The following is a 22,262-nucleotide window of genomic DNA, read 5'->3' as shown; positions in this document are numbered from 1 at the left end:
AGGCTCAGGTGTGATCTGATGGCCACCTATAAGTTTATCAGGGGTGACCACCAGGATCTGGATGAATGTTTGTTCACCAGAGCACCCCAAGGGATGACGAGGTCGAACAGTCATAAACTACTGCAAGACTGTTTCAGGCTGGACATAAGGAAGAATTTCTTTACTGTCCGAGCCCCCAAGGTCTGGAACAGCCTGCCATCGGAGGTGGTTCAAGCACCTACATTGAACACCTTCAGGAGCAAATTGGATGCTTATCTTTCTGGGATCCTATGACCCCAGCTGGGATCCTGCCCTTTGGGCGGGAGGCTGGACTAGATGATCTTCTGAGGTCCCTTCCAGCCCTAATGTCTATGAAATCTATGAAAATGTGATGTGACACTACTGCATCATTGTAACAAGCTACTGCACAGAAGTAATGAGCTATTGTGCAGTCAGTATCACCAAGAAGCCATTCAGGGATGCTACTATGAAGTAATGCCGGTTACTGTGCAGTCATTTAGTACTTGTGTATGCAAGTACTAAATGAGTCCACAGAAATAACTGTGCAGTCAGCATCTCATGGAGATGCAGCCAGTATAGATAACAGGTTACCATTATGTCAGTCAGAAAGCAGGGTGACACATTCACCTTGGGCACATCTACACTAGATGCTAAGTAGTTGTTACTGTGCAGTCATTTAGTACTTGTATAAACTGGAGTTACTGTGCAGTCACATTGCCAAACGGCTTTTAGGTGAGGCTGACTGCACAGTAGCTCGGTACTACTGCACAGTAGCATTGCATCAGGTTTTCTGCCATGTGCTGCTAATGCGCAGTCAGCATCTCATGTAGATGTGCCCTTTTTGCACTCAGTTAGGTGCCAGATAGGTGAAAAAGGAGATAGTACCTTTGTCAGGCACTGTTTTCCTGCTGCACATCTCAGCCAACTTGCAGAAGCACTTAAGACAAGGGATGTAGTTGTCATGGGTGATTTTAATTACCTAGACATCTGCTGGGAGGAACAGTCAGCCAGGACGGACCATTCCAGGAGGTTCCTAGCTGAGATACAGGACCTCCACTTAATCCAGGAGGTGCACAGTCCCACCAGAGGAAACGCCTTGTTGGAACTGGTCCTGGCCACAGGCGATGACCTGGTAAGGGGCCTCCAGGTTCTTGATCACCTGGGCGATAGCGACCATCGCTTGCTGGAATTCACCATCCAGCGCAGGGTGTCAAGGGCCTGCAGCAAGACGGTAGCCCTAGACTTTAGGACAGCCAACTTCAACAAGTTGAGAAGACTAGTGGGTGAGGCGCTGGGGTCCTTGAGGGCAGGGGAACTCAGTGTCCAGGACGAGTGGTCGTTCCTTAAGGAAACAATACTCAGGACCCAATGGGGAGTCCATCCCAACAAGAAGCAAGGGGGGAAAGAGTGCTCGGAAGCCCCCCTGGCTCACCAAGGGTGTCCGGGAATGCCTGCTTGCCAAAAAGGCAGTGTACACCCAGTGGAAGGGGGATGCTATCTCCAAAGAGGAGTATACCTCCTCTGCTCGGAACTGTAGGGGCTGTCAGGAAAGCTAAGGCAGACATAGAGCTAGGACTAGCGTCCAAGATCAAGGATAATAAAAAGTCCTTTTTCAAATACAAAGGGAGGATGAAGAAGGCACCGGGTAACGTGGGGCCCATGCAAGGTACGCTGGGCAATCTGACGGTTGCGCCAGAGGAGAAAACAGAATGCTTTAACCAATTCTTCATGTCCGTTTTCTTGTGCAGGGACCAGGACTTCCCCGCTGGGATGCCAGATGGACTCGAGGGGAATGCCTCCAGACATCAGGTTGGGGAGGACCAGGTTAGAGAGCTTCTGGAGGGGCTGGACGTCTTCAAGTCAGCGGGTCCAGATACTCTCCACCCCAGGGTGTTGAGGGAGCTAGCTGGGGTTATTGCAGGGCCCTTGGCACGGCTCTACGAGAGCTCGTGGTGCTTGGGCCAGGTGCCAGATGACTGGAAGATAGCTAACGTGGTCCCCATCTTCAAAAAAGAGAAGAGGGAGGACCTGGGCAACTATAGGCCTGTCAGTCTTACCTCTATCCTTGGGAAACTCTTTGAGAAGATCCTCAAGGAGCACATCTGTGATGGGCCGGCTTCAAGGATAATTCTCAAGGGCAACCAGCACGGTTTCATTAGGGGCAGGTCTTGTCAGGCCAACCTGATTGCCTTTTCTGATCAGGTCACAAAGGCAATGGATGCAGGTGTCACCGTGGACGTAGTCTTTCTAGACTTCAGCAAGGCCTTTGACACTGTCTCCCACCCCATCCTCATTAAAAAACTAGGCAACTGTGGCATTGATGCCTACACAGTCAGATGGATTGCAGATTGGCTGAAGGGTCGTACTCAGAGGGTGATGGTGGACGGGTCATATTTGACCTGGGGGGAAGTGGGCAGCGGAGTCCCCCAGGGCTCCGTCCTGGGGCCTGCGCTGTTCAATTTCTTCATCAGCGATTTGGATGATGGGGTGAAATGCAACCTGTTTAAATTCGCTGATGATAGCAAAATTTGGGGTGAGGTGAGCAGGCTAGTAGGGAGGGAAAGACTGCAACAAGACCTGGATAGGTTACAGGAGTGGGCTGACATAAACAAGATGCGTTTCAATACTGACAAGTGCAGAGTGCTGCACTTAGGCAGTAGAAACCAGCAGCACACTTATAGAATGGGAAACTCCCTTCTTGAGAGCACAGAGGCAGAAAGGGATCTTGGAGTCATTACTGACTCCAAGATGAACACGGGCCGACAATGCGAGGTCACGGTTGGCAGGGCTAACCGGAACTCGTCGTGCATCCACAGGTGCATCTCAAGTAGAGCCAGGGAGGTGATCCTTCCCCTCTATGTGACACTGGTCAGGCCACAGCTGGAGTACTGCGTCCAGTTCTGGGCGCCCCATTTCAGGAGGGATGTGGACAACATTGAAAGGGTCCAGAGGAGGGCCACCCGCATGATCCAGGGACTACAGGGCAGACCCTACACTGAAAGACTGCGGGACCTAAACCTGTTCAGCCTTCACAAGAGAAGGCTGAGGGGGGACCTGGTGACTGTCTAGAAACTCACTAGGGGGGACCAGAAGGGTTTAGGGGAGACGCTGTTTCCCCTTGCGCCCCCTGGCATGACAAGGAACAATGGACACAAGTTATTAGAGAGTAGATTTAGATTAGACATCCGCAAGAACTACTTCACAGTTAGGGCAGCTAGGATCTGGAACCAACTTCCAAGGGAAGTGGTGCTGGCTCCTACCCTGGGGATCTTTAAGAAGAGGCTTAATGACTACCTGGCTGGACTCATTTGAGTCCAGTCTTTTTCTCCCGCCCTGGAGCGGGGTCGGGCTTGAAGATCTACAAGGTCCCTTCTGACCCTGCTTCTATGATTCTATGATTCTAAGATGGTTCCTGAAAAGGTACCGTCTCCCTCTTTATCTATTTGGCACCTAATTTAATGCAAAAGGTGGGCAGGTCCTCCTGCTTGCTGATTTTTGTAACTTAGTCTTAAGGCAGGATACTGTCATGTTACAAAAGTAGGTATGTTGATGTTTTTTAGGGAATGGAATAAGATGGAGCAGGATCACTCTTAGATGCCAAAGTCCACTTAGATGTCTAACAAGTGGAATAGGAGCTGGTGCAAAGAGTTTATAATCCAAGTCTAAAATAAGGAATAAAGGATGGAGATAGAGGCAGATACACATGCATACACACATACTGCAGTCGCCTAATTAGTTCCACTGTAAATGACTCACCGGGTGTGTCTACATGAGACGCTTACTGCACCTTAGCCTAAAAACACTGCACAGTAGTGCAGTAGTTAAAAATCCTGTTAATAGCCTACTGCTTAGTGTTATTAGGCTAATGCACAGGGAGTGTCACAAAATAACTGTGTGGTGGCACTACTGTACAGTAACTCTTGTTACTGTGCATTTAGTTAGTACTTCATTAAGCAAGTACTAAACTAAATGTGCAGTAACCAAGGTGCATTAATGAACATGTAGACATGCCCAGTAACTATACATTAAATGCTATTAGGACAGAGTAAATTAATTAACTCCACCACAGGTTTGTACTTGTAAACATAAGTACTGTCCTATGGCAGAGTTTTTTTATTCTGCAGCAACACACATGTATACACTGATAGGGCTGGCTGGGACAGAAGGTTGCTTTAGTTTGGGAAGTTGTGTGCAGGCTAGCCCCACTCTAAAGCAATCATGTGCCCCATCCAGCCCCTCTGCAGCATGTTGAACCAGGTCATAGCAGTCATGGGCTGGCAGGTTGACCTCCACAGGTCTCCTACTAGCAGGACTGCTCTGCCCCTGCTTGATGTGCTGCAATCCCCTGTGCATGTATAAATGCAATGCCCAGGAACAATAAACTCCAGCACAATATGCGCCAGAATTTATTGCTTCACATTAATTGTATGTATAGATGTGTCCACAGAAAACAGTGAGACCTAATTGGTCATCAGGAAAAGTAGTCCCAGAGTATTTTTGAAAGATCAAGACTTGAGGGCATGGTCCAAGGAAACATTAATAACTGTTATCTGAAGAAAGAATCAGAGAAAGACAGAAAGGAACACAAGGGTTTAAAATAGCAAATATTTTATTAAAAGTCAATGTAGTAGCAACCCAAACAAACAACATCAATACTTTTTGTGACACAATGCTAGGCAGGCTGATGCAATATAATGCTTGGGATAGAAATAAATTATTTTTTTATGTTTCATTGTATGCTACAGGATTATAAACATATTTTATGTTGCTATATTATTTTTCTTTATACAGTTAAAGAACAAACCATAAGGAAAAAATGGTTTCTATCAAAAAAATAATTGCAGAATATACAGATGAGTATCATCTGTGCCATCTATAATGTATGGACAGATGAAAGAAATAACTTCTATAGCTACAAAATCATGGTTGTGTTATAGTCATGCTGTAGCTGTAACAGGGCCCAGTCCCATCACTGTGGGAAGAAGCGTGCCTGAGCAGTGTCTGGTATGGGATCATTTCTACCCCCCCGCCCTGCCTCCCTAAGACAGACGCAGCTGTGCTATGGCTGCACAGACCAGCCAGTAGCCTGCATGGTGGGTGCAATGGCAATTACCAGCCCCAATTACATAGCTGGGGACATTTCCCCAGCTATGGGCAACTGGGAACCTGGCAGCTCAGATGGGGTGGAAGAGCCTGGCTCCGCAGGCACAGGGAGCTAAAAGCAGCTGATAGTGGCTGCATGGGAGGGGCTGGGGCAGAAGCAGGCAGAGAGGTATTGCCCTCTACTGGCAAGAGCCCTGCAGCCCGCCCGTACTCAGAACTGGATTTCTGGGGCACTGGACCCACCACACAGAGTGAGCAGCAGAGACTGCATACAATGAGGACAGATAAGTGCAACATTTTGTGTTAAAGTTTTATTGATTTAAGTTTGATATTCACGGACCCTGGACAGGGAGCCCAGGGCCCTGAGGGAGGGCCTGGGGTCCAGTAGAGATCATGGATCTCTGGCTAACCCTCTGCAGCTAGAATAAAGACAGTTGGAAGGCTAATGGCATGTCTGACCCAACACACACAGCAGCACCCCTTGGGGTCCATGGCCCTCTCAGCAGTCCACAGTAGCCATGATGACCCAAGAATTGTGTGACAGGCAAGGATTTTTTTTGAATGATAAGTTAGCTTTTATTGAGCAAACTGCATAGTTCACAGTTGTGATAAAGCTAGACAACCTTTTTAATGCAAAACATTCTTCTTCAGGAAAAGAAAATAAATCACCCCCCAAAATTGTTGTCTATAGCTACCAAACCATCTCCAGTTCATCTATATATATAAAGAGCTTAGTCCATCTGTCTGTGTGTCTGTCTCTCCTTAACACTCTCTAAAGACAGCAGCAGCAGGTGGGGCGGGGGGAACAGGAAGGGTACTCCTGCCCAGTGGGGCTTGGCTCAATTCAGTGCTGCACACAGGTCTTCCATACTAAGGGATCATTAAACCATCTAATCCAGGGATTTTCAACCTTTTTTGATAAGTACCCCCAGCAGCCAGACGTGGAGCAGGGGCATGGGGTGGCATGGGGCCAGACGTGGAGCGGGGGAGTGGCGCGGGGTCAGATGCAGAGTCAGGGGGTGGTTGTGGAGCAGTGGCAGTGCAGGGTGTTGGGTGGCGGCAGCAGACACCGCATGCAAGCTACACCTCCCCTCCACATCTGGCCAGTAAAGGGGCATGCTGGCCTTGACCCCCCCACCCCAGCCCTGCTTCTGGGAGGTGGTGGCATCGCCCACCCACACACAACCCCTGGGATAGTCCCAAGTACCCCCAGGGGTACATGGACCCCTGGTTGTCAACTCCTGATCTAATCCAATCTCCTGGATGGTTAACCAACCTGTAAGCACCCCAAAGGAAGATTGCGTAATCAAGCCTGGTGGGATATTGGGTCACAGAATGTGGAAGGGGTTACTATCTGCAAATGTTCAGCTCATTTTACTTAAATTTTACATATTCATTTATTTAATAAATATAAAAAGTGAAATCTGTTTGTTTTGCTTATTTTAAATTTATTCATTATTCTTGACAGGCAAGTTGCTAGTAAGATAATACTATTTTCAAATTCACATTTCAGGTAACAGATGTACTACATCTACACTACAGTGTTTACATCCACAATGCCCAGAAGATGACTTCTTTTTCTCATATCTACAGTGCAGAAAGACATCAAGCAATGGGCAGCTAAAAGGTCAATAATCCACACACCATAAGAGTTCAATGACATTTTGTAAGAATAATTGCAAAAACATTCTCTTGATTCTTAGTTTCAAAATGAAAAAAAGCTGCCTCTAGATCTGCAGTCCCATTTCTACTTTAGTGTCTTCAGTCTTGCCTCTGAAAACTATTAAAAAAGATGGACTACATGGCTGATAATTGCACCACAGTAACAGAGTTCATCCTCATGGGAATCACTGATCAACCAGAGCTGCAAGTCCCCCTCTTCGTGTTGTTCCTAATGATCTACATTGTCACCCTAGTAGGGAATCTTGGGATGATTATGCTAATCAAAACTGAACCCCGGCTCCACACCCCCATGTATTTCTTCCTTAGCCATCTGGCCTTTGTTGATCTCTGCTATTCCTCAACCATCACTCCCAAAATGCTGGTTAACTTCTTAGCAGAGAACAGAACAATTTCTTTTAATGCTTGTGCTGCACAGCTGGGTTGTTTTCTGACATTCATGATCACAGAATGCTTCCTTCTGGCTGTGATGGCATATGACCGTTATGTGGCCATCTGTAACCCATTGCTCTACAAGGTTGTCATGTCCCAGAAAGTTTGCTTTCAGCTGGTGGCTGGTCCCTATATATACAGCTTTTGTGTCTCCCTATTCCATACCATCTTTACATTTCATTTGTCCTTCTGTGCCTCTAACATGATCAACCATTTCTACTGCGATGACCTCCCTCTGCTGGCCCTTTCCTGTTCCAACACCCACACCAAACAGATATTAATCTTTGTCTTTGCTGGCTTTGATATGATCGCTTCTGTTTTGATTGTTCTTATATCCTACCTGTATATCTTTTCTACTATCCTAAGGATAAACACTGTTGAACGAAGGTGTAAAGCCTTCTCCACCTGTGCTTCCCATCTCATAGCTGTCACTCTTTTCTATGGGACTCTGATCTTTATGTATTTGCAGCCCAGCTCTAGCCACTCACTAGACACAGACAAAGTGGCCTCGGTGTTCTACACAGTGGTCATCCCCATGCTCAATCCCATGATATACACCCTGAGGAACAGAGAGGTGAAGGATGCTTTGAAGAAGGTTATATATAAAAGGTTGGAGACTTAAATTAATACAATTAATCAAATACAGTTCATTAATAAAGTCAGTCATAGAAAAGAAACTACCTTTGTGTTTTGAATCTAGTTGGTTATCTGTCTACAGGTATTCTGAACAAAAAAGGCAGAAATTTACCATAGAAGATACTTTATTTCTTTGTCCTTTTGACTCCAAATTACAGTTTATGACCACATGGTGATCCTGTTCCAGTCACAGGTACTATACTGATATGATCTTGGTAGCACTGGGAAAACTCTTCATAGTCATTCACTTTTTACTTGGTTTCCACTCAATTAAGACCAGTGATCTCAGTGGAGTAACTGAGGGTGTAATTAAAGTACACACTACCTTTCAAACATGTCAAATGCTCTTAAAATGGGAGTGTTTGCATATTAACACAAGAAAAGATGGGCTAAGTACCCTCTGAACGTCTCAGAAAGGATCCTGTACAGGCAAAGATTTTCTCTGCCCTATTCTAGGCAGCACAGCAGGGAATTGCTCCACAACTTCTCAGGGAGATAGGAAGACCTAGCCACTCTCTGTGTACCTGAATCAAACCCACGGCACCCTCAGTGGGGCCTGCACTTTCCTTGTAGATCCCAAGGGCTCAACAGGGATGGTAGAGGCCTGATCCAGGTGGGTGGTCACCATAAACCACAATTTGAGCCAGAGGGATTGATGTGGGTCTAATCCAAGCTGGCAAGGACTGACAGAGTTCCAGTATGGGCTGGCATGGCCTTATTTGGGATGGCATAGATAATGCAAGGCTGACATAGGCCTGCAGGGGCAATGTGGATCTGATTTGGACTGGTGGGGGACCAATCCAGCGTGCCACAGGAAGGGGTCACATGGGCAGAAGCTGGAGCCTATGCTACAGCTTCTAGTCTAATTCAGAGGTCACTAGAGAACTGGCAAACCAGGCAGGCACAGAGCAAACTTAGTGCTTTTTAGCCATGCTCCTACTCACAAATCCTCTAGCACAAGTCTGAACTATGCACATTAAAGAGGGTTAAACATTTAACATGTGACTGCTTACTTCCCATGCAGCCTACCATTCTTTAGAGTTAGCAGGTGCTAACTGTAATGTGTAGTAGGGTGAAGTTTCACCTTACATGTAAACCATCCTAAGAGCACTTAAAACACAAGTGTCTGCATGTTAAAGCTCATTAACTCTTGCCGAGTACCCTCAGAGTGTCTCAAAGTTACACCACTTCAAGAGAGAATTAAATCTGGGCTGTGCTACGTGTCTTGTGTTAAAGTAACTTCAGCCTGCTCCATGGAGATAAAAAGGAACAATTTACTGTCCTCCAGCATCCCAGGATGCTCTGCTTCCAGCCCTCCTCCTCCTCTCCTCAAATAGAGATAGAGCCCAGGTGTCCTGGCTCCCAGCTATGTTTCTTCTCACCAGCCATCTAGGCTAGGGACAGATATTCAAAAAGCCTGACCCTGAATTGATTCAATATTTGCAGGTTAGTTTAACCTGGCTATGCTGAATCACTTTCTAACTGCCCAGACATCCTAAACATGCAAACACATGCCTTCAGTGGTTCAGGCTAGAAGCCGGATGGTGCTAGAGCAGCCCTCCCTTCAATTCCAGTGGTGAGCTGAGGGGGGCATGGCCAGGCCCTGCAGGACATTCTGATGAGGGAGAGGTTTTAGGGAGGTGAGGGGGAAAGGAAAGCCTGGCAGCCACTGCAGTCCCTCACCCAGCAGGAGCCGTGATAGTGATGTGACTAGGAAGGAGAGGAGTGGGGGCCCCCACTCAGCCAGACAGCATGCCAAGATGCTGGGGGTCTCTGGTTTATCTTAACTTAGCAAGAGATCTGGAACAGAGATTACATTTACCACTTTGAGCTAAATCAGTTAAGTCTGATACTACATTCAAGCAGGTTTATCTCAAGCCTGTTTCAGCCATTTTCAAACTGGTTTATGTGCACTGAATGTCTGTTCTATTACAGGTTTAAACCAGATTCTTATCACTTGAACTGGCTTACACGTAATGTCTGTCCCTAGCCCTAGCAGCAAGTCAGAGGTGTGTAGGCAAGAAATGGTATTAATCTTTAATATAAGACTGCTCACAGCACATTATATCTTTACCAACACTTAGCATCCCACTGTTTAGTAACAAAGAGAGTCTAAGCCCATCAACGTTAGGTGTCCCCAACCCCTCCCAAGTCAAGTGGTCTGCTTATCACCATCACCTGAATTTCACCAGAGTCTTGTGCTTCATAACATAATTGTTTAGTACATTTTTAGTCACCTAGTCCTGTGAAATGTTGCACTGAATCAGACACCATGAAGCAACATTGAAACCATTGGGGGCCTGAGTAGAAAACAAATCAGCTTGGTACTCAGGTCTCAGAACAGTTTTAAAAACTGTATATCTAGGAGTCAAAAGTGTGTGTGTGTGTGTGTGTGTGTGTGTGTGTAAAGTTTAACCTACTGCCAGTCATGGCGGGGTCTAGGGGCTGGGTCTTCTGCTTTCTAGGAAACTGCCATAATCACTAATGTGCTAGCTAAAAAGGGATAGGGTATACCTTTCCCTGCTTCTGGAAGGTAGGCACACAGGATAATTTTATTTTACTAAGGGCAAAATATGAAACTATATGCAGTCCTCAACTTGCAACATTTTGAGTTGCAACATTTTACATTTACAATGTTTATAAATTGACACCCTGTTTCAACTTTATGACATCAGTTTTGACTTTACAACACCCATCTCTCTGGAGAACATATGTTTAAACTTCCTTGGACACTTTCTTTAAGAAATCAGACAAGACTCCAGAAGAACCTACAGCCAAGACTACTGAGAAGACTCCAGTCAAGAACCCCTCAAGAAATCCAAACAAAAGCCCTTCAAAACGTCCAGAAAAGTCACCTCCAAAAAAGGAAGGAAGGAGGACACAGGAAATTATAGGCCTGTTAGTCTTACCTCGGTCCTGGGGAAGCTCTTTGAGAAAATTATCCAGGTGCACATCTGCGAGGGGCAAGTAGGGGAGTGTATGCTTAAGGCAACCAACATGGGTTCATTAGAGAGAGGTCCTGTCAGATCAACCTGGTTGCCTTCTTTGACCAGGTCACAAAATCCTTGGATGCAGGTGTCGTGGTGGACGTAGTCTTTCTGGACTTTAGGAAGGCCTTCAACCCTGTCTCTCACCGCATTCTCATTAAAAAATTAGGAGATTGTGGTGTTGATGCCTACACAGTCAGATGGGTTGCCAATTGGCTGGAGGGCCACACCCAGACAGTGGTGGTGGATAGGTCATTTTCGACCTGGAGGGATGTGGGCAGTGGGGTCCCCCAGGGCTCATTCCTTAGGCCCGCACTGTGCAACATCTTCATCAGCAACTTGGACGAGGGGTGAAAAGCACCTTGTTCAAATTCACAGATTACACTAAGATGTGGGGGGAAGTGGGCATGCTAGAAGGGAGGAACAGGCTGCAATCAGATCTGGACAGGTTACAGGGGTGGGTGGATGAGTATAAGATGGGATTCAATACTGACAAGTGCAGGGTACTACACCTAGGGAGAAAGTACCAGCAGCATAACTACAGACTGGGGAACTCCCCTCTCATCAGCACAGAGGCAGAAAAGGATCTTGGAGTCATTATAGACTCCAAGATGAACATGTGCCACCAATTTGGGGACGCAGTCAGGAAGGCTAACCACACCTTGTCATGCATCCACAGATGCATCACGAGCAGGTCCAAGGAGGCGATCCTCCCCCTCTGTATGACATTGGGGCCACAGTTGGAGTACTGCATCCAGTTCTGTGTGCCCCATTTCAGGAGGGATGTGGACAACATCGAGACGATCCAGAGGAGGGCCACCCGCATGATCAGGGGGCAGCAGGGCAGGCCCTACAAAGAGAGGCTATGAGACCTGAACCTGTTCAGCCTCCCCAGGGGAAGGCTGAAAGGGGACCTGGTGGCCATCTATTAACTGGCCAAGGGAGACCAGCAGGCAATGGGAGAGTCCCTGTTCCCCCGAGCACTACTGGGAGTAGCAAGGAATAATGGCCACAAGTTGACAGAGTGTAGATTCAGGCTAGATATCAGGAGGCACTACTTCACTGTCAGAGCAGCTAGGATCTGGAACCAACTTCCAAGGGAAGTGGTGCTCGCTCCTACACTGGGGTGTTCAAAAGGAGGCCTGATAGACACCTTGCCAGGGTCATTTGACCCCAACATTCTTTTCTGCCCATGGGAGGGGGTTGGACTTGATGATCTGCTCAGGTCCTTTCTGACCCTAACCAACTATTATAGAATCAATCATAGAATCATTGAGTCAGAAGGGACCTAGACAGATCATCTAGTCCGACCCCCTGCAATGAGCAGGAAGGAGTACTGGGTGTGGCAGGGGTCATAAGACCCCAGCCAGGTACCTATCCAGTCTCCTCTTGAAGATCTCCAGGGAAGGTGAGAGCACCACCTCTCTGGGAAGCCTATTCCAGGCTCTTACCATGAAGTAGTTCTTCCTAATATCCAACCTAAACCTACCCTCCCTCAGATTGTAGCCATTGTTCCTGGTGACTCCAAGGGGGGGGCCTGGTGAACAGACTTTCCCTGAGTCCCTGCTGGTGGCCCCTGATAAAGTTGTAGGCAGCCACAAGATCCCCCCTCAGTCTCCTCTTGCGGAGACTGAAGAGATTCAGGTCCCTTAGCCTCTTCTCATAGGGCTGGCCACAGAGGCCCTCAACCATATGACTGGCCCTCCTCTGGACCCTCTCCAGGTTCTCCACATCCTTCTTGAAGTGCGGCGCCCAGAACTGGACACAACACTCCAGCTGCGGCCTAACCAGTGCTGCATAGAGGGGGAGCAAGACTTCTCAGGGGGAACAGTGATGCCCCTGTTGATGCATGACAGGGTGCGGTTGGTTTTGCCTATTGCTTTGTTGCATTGGCAACTCATATTCATCCTGGAGTCAATCCTGACTCCAAGATCCCTCTCTGCCTCTGTGCTGTTGAAAGGGTCAGCTCTTAACCTATAACCATAATGCTGGCTCCCTCTCCCCAGGCGCAGCACCCTGAACTTGTCCTTGTTGAACCGCATCCTGTTCAGATCTGCGCACTTCTCCAACCTATCCAGGTCTGCCTGGATGCGGTCCTTGCCTGATTGTGTATTCACTTTACCCCACAGCTTGATGTCATCAGCGAACTTGAACAGGGTGCTCTCCACACCCTCGTCCAGGTTGCTAATGAAGATGTTGAACAGCACCGGCCCAAGGACCGAACCCTTGGAGACTCTGCTGCCCACACCCTCCCAGGTCGACCTTGACCCATCCACCACCACCCTCTGGGTGTGCCTCTGGAGCCAGTTTGTCACCCATGTGACTCTGCATTTGTCAATGCCACAGTCCCTCAGCTTGCCCACCAGAATTGGGTGGGACACTGTGTTGAAGGCCTTCTGGAAGTCCAAAAAGATGACATTGACTTCCTCCTTCACATCTAAGCTCTTTGTTACCTAGTCATAGAAAGAGACCAGGTTAGTCAGGCAGGATTGGCCTTGCACGAACCCATGGTGGTTACCCCTCAACCTCACTTCGCCTGCAGGGCTCTCACAAAAGTGGCCCTTGATAATTTTTTCAAAGACCTTCCCCAGGATAGAAGTGAGGCTGACTAGCCTGTAGTTGCCAGGCTCTTCCTTCCTCCCCTTCTTGAAAATAGGGACCACACTGGCCCTTTTCCAGCCCTCAGGGACTTGGCCCGAGCACCAGGAGTCCTCAAGCAGCCGTGCCAAAGGCTCCGCAATGACACCAGCCAATTTCCTCAGCACCTGCGGATGAAGGTCATCCGGTCCCGCTGACTTGGACACATCTAAGTCCTCCAGGTAATCCTTAACTAGGTCTGAACTGTTGGGGGACTCGCATCCTTCCCAGGCCTCTCTATGCTGTCACCCAAGAGCACCCCATTGTCAGCAGACAGGAACACGGGGGCAAAGAACTTGTTAAAGAGTTCTGCCTTCTCTCACATGTCCATCACCAACTGCCCTGCCCTGCCCTGCCCTGCCTCGTAGGGGTCCAATGTTACCCCAAGACTTCTTCTTGCTACTTATATACTTGAAAAAGGACTTTTTGTTGTCCTTAATCCCAGAAGTTAATCTAAGCTCCAGTGCTGCTTTAGCCTTCCTCACCAAATCCCTACAAGCTTGGGTCAGGGAGGTGTACTCCTCCTTTGTCCCTGCCCCCTGCTTCCACCACCAGTAAGCTTTTTTCTTTGCCCTCAGGCCAGCCTGGATATCCGTGCTCAGCCATTAAGGTTTCTTGGACCCTTTTCCTGCCTTCCTGCGCAGAGGAATTGCGTCCTGCTGCGCCCCAAGGATAGCCTCCTTGAGGAAGGACCACCTTTCCTGGACCCCCATACTAGCTACCCCCTGGGTTCTGAGTGCCTCCCTGACTACTGCCCTGAGCACATCAAAGTTGGTTTTCCTAAAGTCAGGCATTTGCACTATGCTAGCTACCCTCCTCACCTTCCTCTGAATAGCAACCTGGGTCATCTCATGATCACTGTACCCTAGTCTCCCTTGTACTAGTACCTCCCCCACCAGGTCATCCCCAGAGGCTAACACCAGATCCAGTATGGCGTTTCCTCTAGCTGCACGAGGTGTAGGTCCTGTATGCATGTCAGGAACCTTCGAGAGTGGCTAGACCTGGCCAACTGCTCCTCTCAGTTGATGTCAGGGTAATTCATATCACCCATGACCACAACATCCTTTGCATGCACGGCCTCTCCCAGCTGCCTGGAGAATTCCAGATCCAGCTCTTCCTCCTGATGTGGTGGCCTGTAGTAAACCCCTACCACCAGGTCCCTCTCCCCCCACCCTCCTTGGAGCTTGACCCACAGGGTCTCAGTTAAGCCTTCCTCTGGTCCCATTTGTAAGGTAGAACTGGTATACTGTTCCCTAACATAAAGCGCAACCCCCCACACACACTTTTTTTCCCCTTCCTATCTCTTCTAAACAACCTATAGCCCTCTATGTCTACTGCCTACTCAAAAGTTTCATCCCACCATGTCTCCACTAGGCCAACCAGGTCGATTTTACTACTTGCAAGCAGGAAAGCAAGCTCCTAGTGCTTGTTCCCCATGCTTCTTGCATTAGTGAAGAGACACCTTAATCCTCCTATGGAAGCCCTGAGCACCCCCCTTCCTGAGAGACAACTGGTCCCTTGGTATATACCTGAGCTCTTACCTGAGCAGGTCCTACACCTGGTTGAGCTATCTCTTGCTCCTGTGGATCCCCATCCCCCAATGAACTTAGTTTAAAGCCCGCCGGAGGTCAACTAGCCTGTAAGAAAACAAACTCTTACTTTTGGGGGAGAGATGGAGACCATCACACCCCAGGACATCCTCTGCTCTGAAATGCAGATCGTGGTCCAGGAAGCCAAATCCGGCTTGATGACACCAACTCTGGAGGCACCAATTCACCTCACGGATGCTGGCGCTCTGCCACTGACGGCCTCCACTAACCGGGAGGAGGGACAAAAAGACACTATGAAACTATAAAACCTCAAAGAAGTCCTTCCAAATCAATATGATTGCTACTTACAATATAAATACATTAATGTAGCTATATTAGTCATTTATAAATGATTGAGTACCAAATTCTGCATTATTTTTGGTGAAAATAGGGTATCAGGCCTTAGTTCAGGAACAAATCCCCCATTTATAACATTGTTTCCTATGGGAAAATTTGTTCTGAGTTACAATGTTTCGACTTAAGACATGGTTTTCAGGAACCAATTGTGTTGTAAGTCCAAGGACTGCCTGTATGTGTAAATGACAGAAATTGTAGCAGCTATGCAGCCATGTAATCATTAAAGGTGTGTGAAGTGGGCCCTATTCAATTCAGATTCAGCCCACTATTGGAGATAATAATTTGATTAGTTGATTCAGATCACTGTCCCTGATTCGATTCAGATGAATATGAATCTGAAGATTTGATGCTGATTCAGAGAATCAGCAATTCAGACACAGACACATCTTTAAAAGTTTTTTCTACTTACCTTGAGAGTGCAGGGGGGGCCTCCACATGCCCAGTGGCAAACCTGGAATTGGACTGGGAGTGCTTCTGGTCCACTTCCAGGTCTGCTGCCAAGTGTGCTGGGGAGTCCCCTGTGCTTCTGTGGGACACTGTGTGGAGGGTGTGGAGAGCACCCCAGTATCACAGCATTCATAAGCCCCTGCTGCTTAGCAGTATGTAGAAAAAACATTTAAAGCTGTCTCTATGTCTGAATCTCCAAATCTTTCTGAATCTTTCAAAATCAATTCAGAGGGTTCCAGTTCAATTTGAAGATATTAAAGGGTCTTCTGATTCAGTTTGGACTTGGAGATTCAGCCACCAAATAGGGCTGAATCTCTGCCGAATAGAATCAAGGACTCAAGATTTGCACAGCGCTAGTAATTATCACTTTGGTGCATGAAATGAAATAGGATTCTGCCCATAATCTTCCAGGCTAGGAACAGACATTAAAAAAGCTGGAGCCTGAATTGATTTAATTTTTGCAGGTTAGTCCAACCTGCTTAGATTGAAACAATTTGCAAGTGAATTAATATTACTTTTTCATTCAGGAAATACAGGCACATGCCTGCAGTGGCTCAGGACAGAAGCTGGGTGGCACTAGAGCATCCCTTGGATGTAGGAAAGCTGTGCTGAGGGGTGGGGGCAGAGGTATGTGCCCAGCCCCAGCAACAGCTCAAGTGAACTGGCCAAGGAGGGGTTTAATTCCCCCCTCTCTGTCCCACTGGCATGGACCTGAGCCGGGGTCCTCTTGGTGCTCCCACCTCACTGTTCCAGTGGCAAAGGCAGGGGTGTTGACAGATGCCAGCTGACATGGCCCCCTCTGCCTCCTCTGCTGTGGGGGACCACAGCCAGGGTCTGCATGGCTAGAATGCTTCCACTGCCACTGATTACGCCCTGCACAGGGCAAGCAGAGGAATAAGCTCTTTCCTTGCTCCCTCTGCCAGACACCAGAGGGAGCGGGGAAATAACCTCCTACATTCTCCCTCCACCTAAGTGGGCCATGCCAGCCAGCATCTGGCCACACCTCCCCAGTCTCAAGCTATGAGCTGAGAAGGGAGCGGAGGATCCAGGTAGTTAACCAAAGACTGCAGCACTGGTGTCATCTGGAAGGCTTTGGCTTCCATAACCACAGTCTGTTCTTTGGTGAAAGAGGCAGTGAGCTGCTGGGAAGGGATGGCCTCCACCTCCCTCTGCTGTGGAGGAGGCTCTTCTCAGCTAGACTGGCTGACCTTCTCCACCAAGCTTTAAACTAAGCCCACCAGGGGTGGGGGGACTACTGCCACTGCTGGCCCGCTGAACAACCCTTGCAAAGCCAGCAGGCCAGGGCACTTAAGGGAGCCCACCCCTGCCCCAGCCCTGGAACAATCTGTGGGCAAGGCAAGGGCCTCCAAGGGGACACTTGCCTGCCTGTACACGAATGCCAGGAGCTTGGGGAATAAACAGGAGGAACTTGTCCTCCTGCTTAATGCAAATAATTATGATGTCATAAGGATAACAGAGACCTGGTGGGACTCCACCCATGATTGGACCTCGGGTATAGATGGCTATACCCTGTACAGGAGAGATCGAGTAGACAAAACAGACAGGGGCAGAGCTCTCTATGTCAAGGAGAGCTACGCATCCCTGCAAGCTAATATTGGTGACCAGGGTGGATGGCTGGAGACCCTCTGGGTTAAAATCTGTGGGGAACATGGCACAGGAGACATGATGGTGGGAGTCTACTACAGATCTCCCACCCAAAGTCAAAAGCTTCACCAGGAGTTCACCTGGGAATTGGCTGAGGCCGCATGCTCCAGGACCATGGTTGTCATGGGAGACTTCAACTACCTAGATACCTCGTGGGAAGAGTGCTCAGCTAAATCCAAGTGGTTGCAAAGCTTCTTCTTGTGCGTGGATGACCTCCATCTGACACAGGAGGTCTATGGGCCAAGAGGTAAAGTGCTGCTCAACCTGGTACTGTCAACCAGGGACAACCTAATCAGTGACCTAATGATCAATGAGAAGCTGGGTGACAGTGATCACGAGCTGATCACTTTCACCATCTGCCGTAAAGCTGGCAAGTCAATCAGCAATACAGAAGACCTTGGCTTCAGGAAAGCTGACTTTGAGAAGCTCAGGAGGCTTGTTGGTGAGGACCTAAGGGAACACAACACCAAGGGGAGGGGAATTCAGGAAGAGTGGTTGCTCCTCAAGGGAGCAATCCTCAATGCACAAGTTAGTGCTATTCCATCTCGGAAGAAAGGCAGCAAAAGGGCACAGCAGCCCCCTTGGCTCTCTGGGGAACTAGCAGCCCAGCTGCAGCTAAAAAGAAAGGCCTACAAGGATGGAGGATGGGATCCACCTCCAAGGAGGAATATTCCACACTGGTCCAGATCTGAGAGTGAACCAGGAAAGCCAAGGCTGCAACAGAACTCCAACTAGCTACAAGTATCAAGGACAAGAAAAAGTCCTTTTTTAGATATGTGGGGAGCCAGAGGAAAAGCAAGGGCAACATTGGACCCCTGCTGAACCAGATGGGGCAACTGACAACTGATGCCCAGGAAAAAGCCAACCTATTAAATACGTGGTTTGCGTCGGTCTTTCATCAGTCCCATGGGACGGCCCTGCCCATTACGGGACAGGGAGGCCTGGGTAAGGGAGATCCCCTGCCCTTCATCAATGCTGACCTTGTGAAGGAACACCTTGAGTGGCTGTACACCTTCAGGTCAGCTAACCCTGACAATCTACACCCCAGGGTACTCAAGAAGCTGGCTAGCATCATAGCCCAGCCCCTGGCACGGATCTTTGAGAACTCCTGGCGCTCTGGTGAAGTGCCTGAAGACTGGAAGAAGGCCAATGTCATGCTCTGAAGCACAAGGTATTTTTTAACTGGGCTAGAAGGACCTCCTGGTTTATCAGCTCTGATCCCATTCATTTACAAGCAACCATTTACCAAAAATCCACCCCACACAATCTCACACACTATAGCTATAAGATATCCAATGCAAGAAATAGGTTTTTCCCCTAACATTATTTATCAATCCTTCTTCCTCCATATAAGTATTATGTACATGTTTTATTTCATTACATGTTTAATTTATGCATACATTACATAAATAAATTAGCCTCCTATTCTCCTCCGCCAGTGCAGCACTACTGACTTGCCTCAGCCCCAGGGTGCCAGTCCTTAAAATGGATGTTTCAAATTACTTCGCTAACTAAATATTGTTCTGCCAAACCTTCTTCTTACGGAGTCCTTCACCTCCTTGTTCCTCAGGCTGTAGATCAGAGGGTTCAGCATGGGAATCACTACTGTGTAGAATACAGAGACTATTTTGTCCTGATCCATGAGGTGGTTGGAGCTGGGCTGCAGATATATAAAGAGAGTTGTCCCAAAGAACACAATGACAGCTGTCAGGTGGGAGCCACAGGTGGAGAAGGTTTTGTGCCTGGCTTTGGCAGAGTGGGTCCTCAGGATGGCAGAGACGATGTAAACATAGGAGATGAGAATGGCAATCAGGCAACTCATTTCAATTAAGCTAGCAAAGGTGAAGATCACAACCTCATTGACAAAAGTATTTGCACAGGAAAGCTTCAACAGAGGAGGGACATCACAAAAGAAATGATTTATAACATTGGAGGCACAGAAAGGCAACTGAAATATTGAAATGGTGTGTATTGCTGAGTTTACAAATCCAACCAGAAAGGATCCAACCACCAGCTGGAAACATACTCTTTGGGACATGACGACTGTGTACAACAATGGGTTACAGATAGCCACATATCGGTCATATGCCATCACAGCCAACAGGAGGCACTCTATACCTACAGAGGAGCTAAAGAAAAAAAATTGGGCTCCACAGCTATTGAAAGAAATGACTTTACTTTGAGATAAGAAACCCAATAGCATCTTGGGAGCAATGGCAGAGGAGTAGGAGAAATCAGTAAGAGACAAGTAGCTGAGGAAGAAATACATGGGTGTATGAAGCTGGGGATCAGTTTTGATTAACGCAACCATCCCAAGATTTCCTGTGATGGTGATAAGGTAGATCACTAGGAAGATCACAAAGAGAGGAACCTGCAGTTTTGGAGAATCTGTTAGTCCTAGGAAAATGAACTCAGTCACTGTGGTAAGATTTCCGTGAGCCATTTCTTCAGCATCCCTGCTTCCTGTGGAGACATAATCAGAGCAGAACTGTCACTGGCCTGTCAGTACTTCAAATACATGTCTCTAACTAGGGATGAATAGATCCTTAGTGTAGTTTTAAAACATGCACCAAAATCAGAAATTAGCAGTCTTCAGTGCTGCCCTTGAGAAACAGTTTCACAGGTTTACAAATCTCTCTTCTTCGGAAACTTTCCCTGAGAGTCAGCTTCAATAATCCCTTTCTCAGTATCATCCCTTTACACATTCTCGCACCAAGTCTAAGCACTGAATTAATTTCCCTCTTTCAGGATGTTTAAGCACTTGCTCTATTTGCAATCCGTCATTTTCTCTTTCTACTTTAACCATCCCAAAACCCAAGCCAGAAGCATTCACCGCTCTTAACCCCATGGATCTTCTCAGTCTCCTGCCTTATTTCTCCTGTTCTTTTTGCAATTCTTCCTAGCTTGCATTAAAGAACAAAAGAAAGAAATCTGAAATGGGGATGAGAAAGAAAATGTTGATGGCTCAGGCTTTCTCTAAGGCCATTGGCTCCTTTTTCAAGGCATCTTTCCCTTGGTCCCTCCTCAGAAGGATTCTGTGGGAGAACAAGAACTATGCACGACTCAGAGACAACTCCCTGGGTGAAATGCAATTTATCCCTTGCCAGAAAATATTTTGTTGATTTGAATTAAAACAAAACAAAACAAAGGAATGGAACAATACAAGTAAAAACAACACCCTAAATTCCACACACATTTTTTTGTCTGAAAATTAATCTAATTGGAATATTTTTATTTGAAAAACTGATGCACAAAAGTTCAGGTTAAAATGTTGTAACTTCAGGTTTTCTCTGTTCTGAAATAAAATGACTTTTTCAGAAATCAGACACTTTCTGCAAAAAAAAAAAAACATTTAATAAAAAACTCAATTTTCCACTGGTTAAAAATATCAATGCAGAATTCTCAAGCAGCCTTATTACACGTGATGCCTTGATAGAGATCCAAGCAGCACTTAAGTCCAACACAAAAGAACATAAGCAGTGCATAGGACTTATTCTGACCTAAGTGAAAATTTCCCTGTATAAAGATGAAAACATTTACTGTGAAAAGGCTTAGTATTGTGGAACCTACCTATGCTAAAAAGCTCATTTCCTCATGGGTTCCATGTCAATGCTGTGTGTACAAAGTAGATGTATGTGTTATATGTGATTGGTTATTTTAGTACTGGTGAAGAGTCCCATGACTCCAATTAAAATAAAATAAAGTCATTTATTTTTCTCTTCTGTATGGATAAGTGTTTTGGTGCACAGTTGTTATTTGTTTTCCTCATGTGCTCATTGTATTAAACAGAATTGCCCCATAGCTTATGCTCTATAGGCCTTTGCATACATAACTCGTTTCAGTGTGCTTTTGTATTTCCTGCAGCTCTATTTTGAGGATATATCACATGTTGTCTATATATCATTGGTGCTGAAGCACCATGGTACACTGCCATTCCTGCTGTTTCACAGCTAGACCAATAGACAGCTGTGACTTGTTACCTTGTATATATTGCATATGTACGCTAGAAGTACCTACAGTTCAGTTTAATGAAATCATGCACATGCTCAACTTTAGTTATATGAGCAACCCCTATGATTCCAGTGGGACAATTAATGGACCTTACATTAAGCATTTACATACCTCTTTGCAAGGTCCTGAAGTAAGAGGGCTAGGCTAATTCTAGCCATGGTCCATACATAGCTTTGACAAGGTACTGCAGACTTTACCTACAGACATATTGCTGACAGCCATTATCCTCAACAAAGAACTCAGTGCCCTAAGTCCAGATGGTTCATTCATCACTAAGCCTGCATCACTAAGCCTCTGTGAAAACACTGCATGCCTAAACTGCATAGTCTTCTGCAGTCCTGCACTCCATCTCTCATGGCACATCAGTCCCCAGCTGTTCCATGACTTCCAGAACTGTTAGGGGATTCAGACAGGCCTTTACCACTATACATCACATTTGGGGCTTGTGGCATCTCCTGACATGGAATTCCTTGGCTACAACATAGAATGGGGTAGTGGAAGAAAGAACATTTTATTTGTCTACCTCAACTGCAGCCTTTTTTGAAGAAGGAAAACTGTATGAAGTCACATACATTGATATCTGACATACAAACTGATGTTGACATAACGGAGCTTGTAACAACCCAGAATATTTGTTCTGCAAGAGATTCTGAAATTTCAGATTTGTATTTTGGTTGCCAATGGGAGCAAAAAATCAAATTTTAAAACATGCTAGGCA

The 22,262-nt window shown here is 46.9% G+C and overlaps 2 protein-coding genes across 4 annotated transcripts; one reads left to right on the top strand and one right to left on the bottom strand.

Annotated features, from left to right (window-relative positions):
* Positions 1–2,354: 2,354 nt before the first annotated feature.
* Positions 2,355–7,837, top strand: LOC149871139 (olfactory receptor 8U3-like). Of its 3 annotated transcripts, none has more exons than XM_090032155.1 (2): positions 2,355–2,373; positions 6,927–7,837. In XM_090032155.1, exon 2 carries the CDS (start codon positions 6,944–6,946, stop codon positions 7,835–7,837), a length of 894 nt encoding a protein of 297 aa, XP_089888281.1. In that variant the 5' UTR covers positions 2,355–2,373; positions 6,927–6,943. The 3 variants fall into 3 exon arrangements, with proteins under 3 accessions (XP_089888281.1, XP_089888280.1, XP_089888277.1); XM_090032154.1 differs by lacking the exon at positions 2,355–2,373 and adding an exon at positions 4,521–4,545; XM_090032151.1 differs by lacking the exon at positions 2,355–2,373 and having other exon boundaries at positions 6,896–7,837.
* An 11,203-nt stretch (positions 7,838–19,040) lies between these two features.
* LOC149871138 (olfactory receptor 5AP2-like) lies at positions 19,041–21,769 on the bottom strand. Its single transcript, XM_090032156.1, has 2 exons — positions 21,742–21,769; positions 19,041–19,951 (listed from the first exon to the last, which is right to left on the bottom strand). Exons 1-2 carry the CDS (start codon positions 21,764–21,766, stop codon positions 19,041–19,043), a joined length of 936 nt encoding a protein of 311 aa, XP_089888282.1. The 5' UTR covers positions 21,767–21,769.
* Between the last annotated feature and the right edge of the window lie 493 nt (positions 21,770–22,262).

This window comes from Crocodylus siamensis, chromosome 2 (genome assembly GCF_052110815.1).
Source record: "Crocodylus siamensis isolate JL-2025a chromosome 2, ASM5211081v1, whole genome shotgun sequence".
In the NCBI taxonomy this organism is placed as follows: domain Eukaryota; kingdom Metazoa; phylum Chordata; order Crocodylia; family Crocodylidae; genus Crocodylus; species Crocodylus siamensis.
Note: the sequence above shows the minus strand (reverse complement) of the source record. Positions and strands in the feature narration are given on the sequence as shown.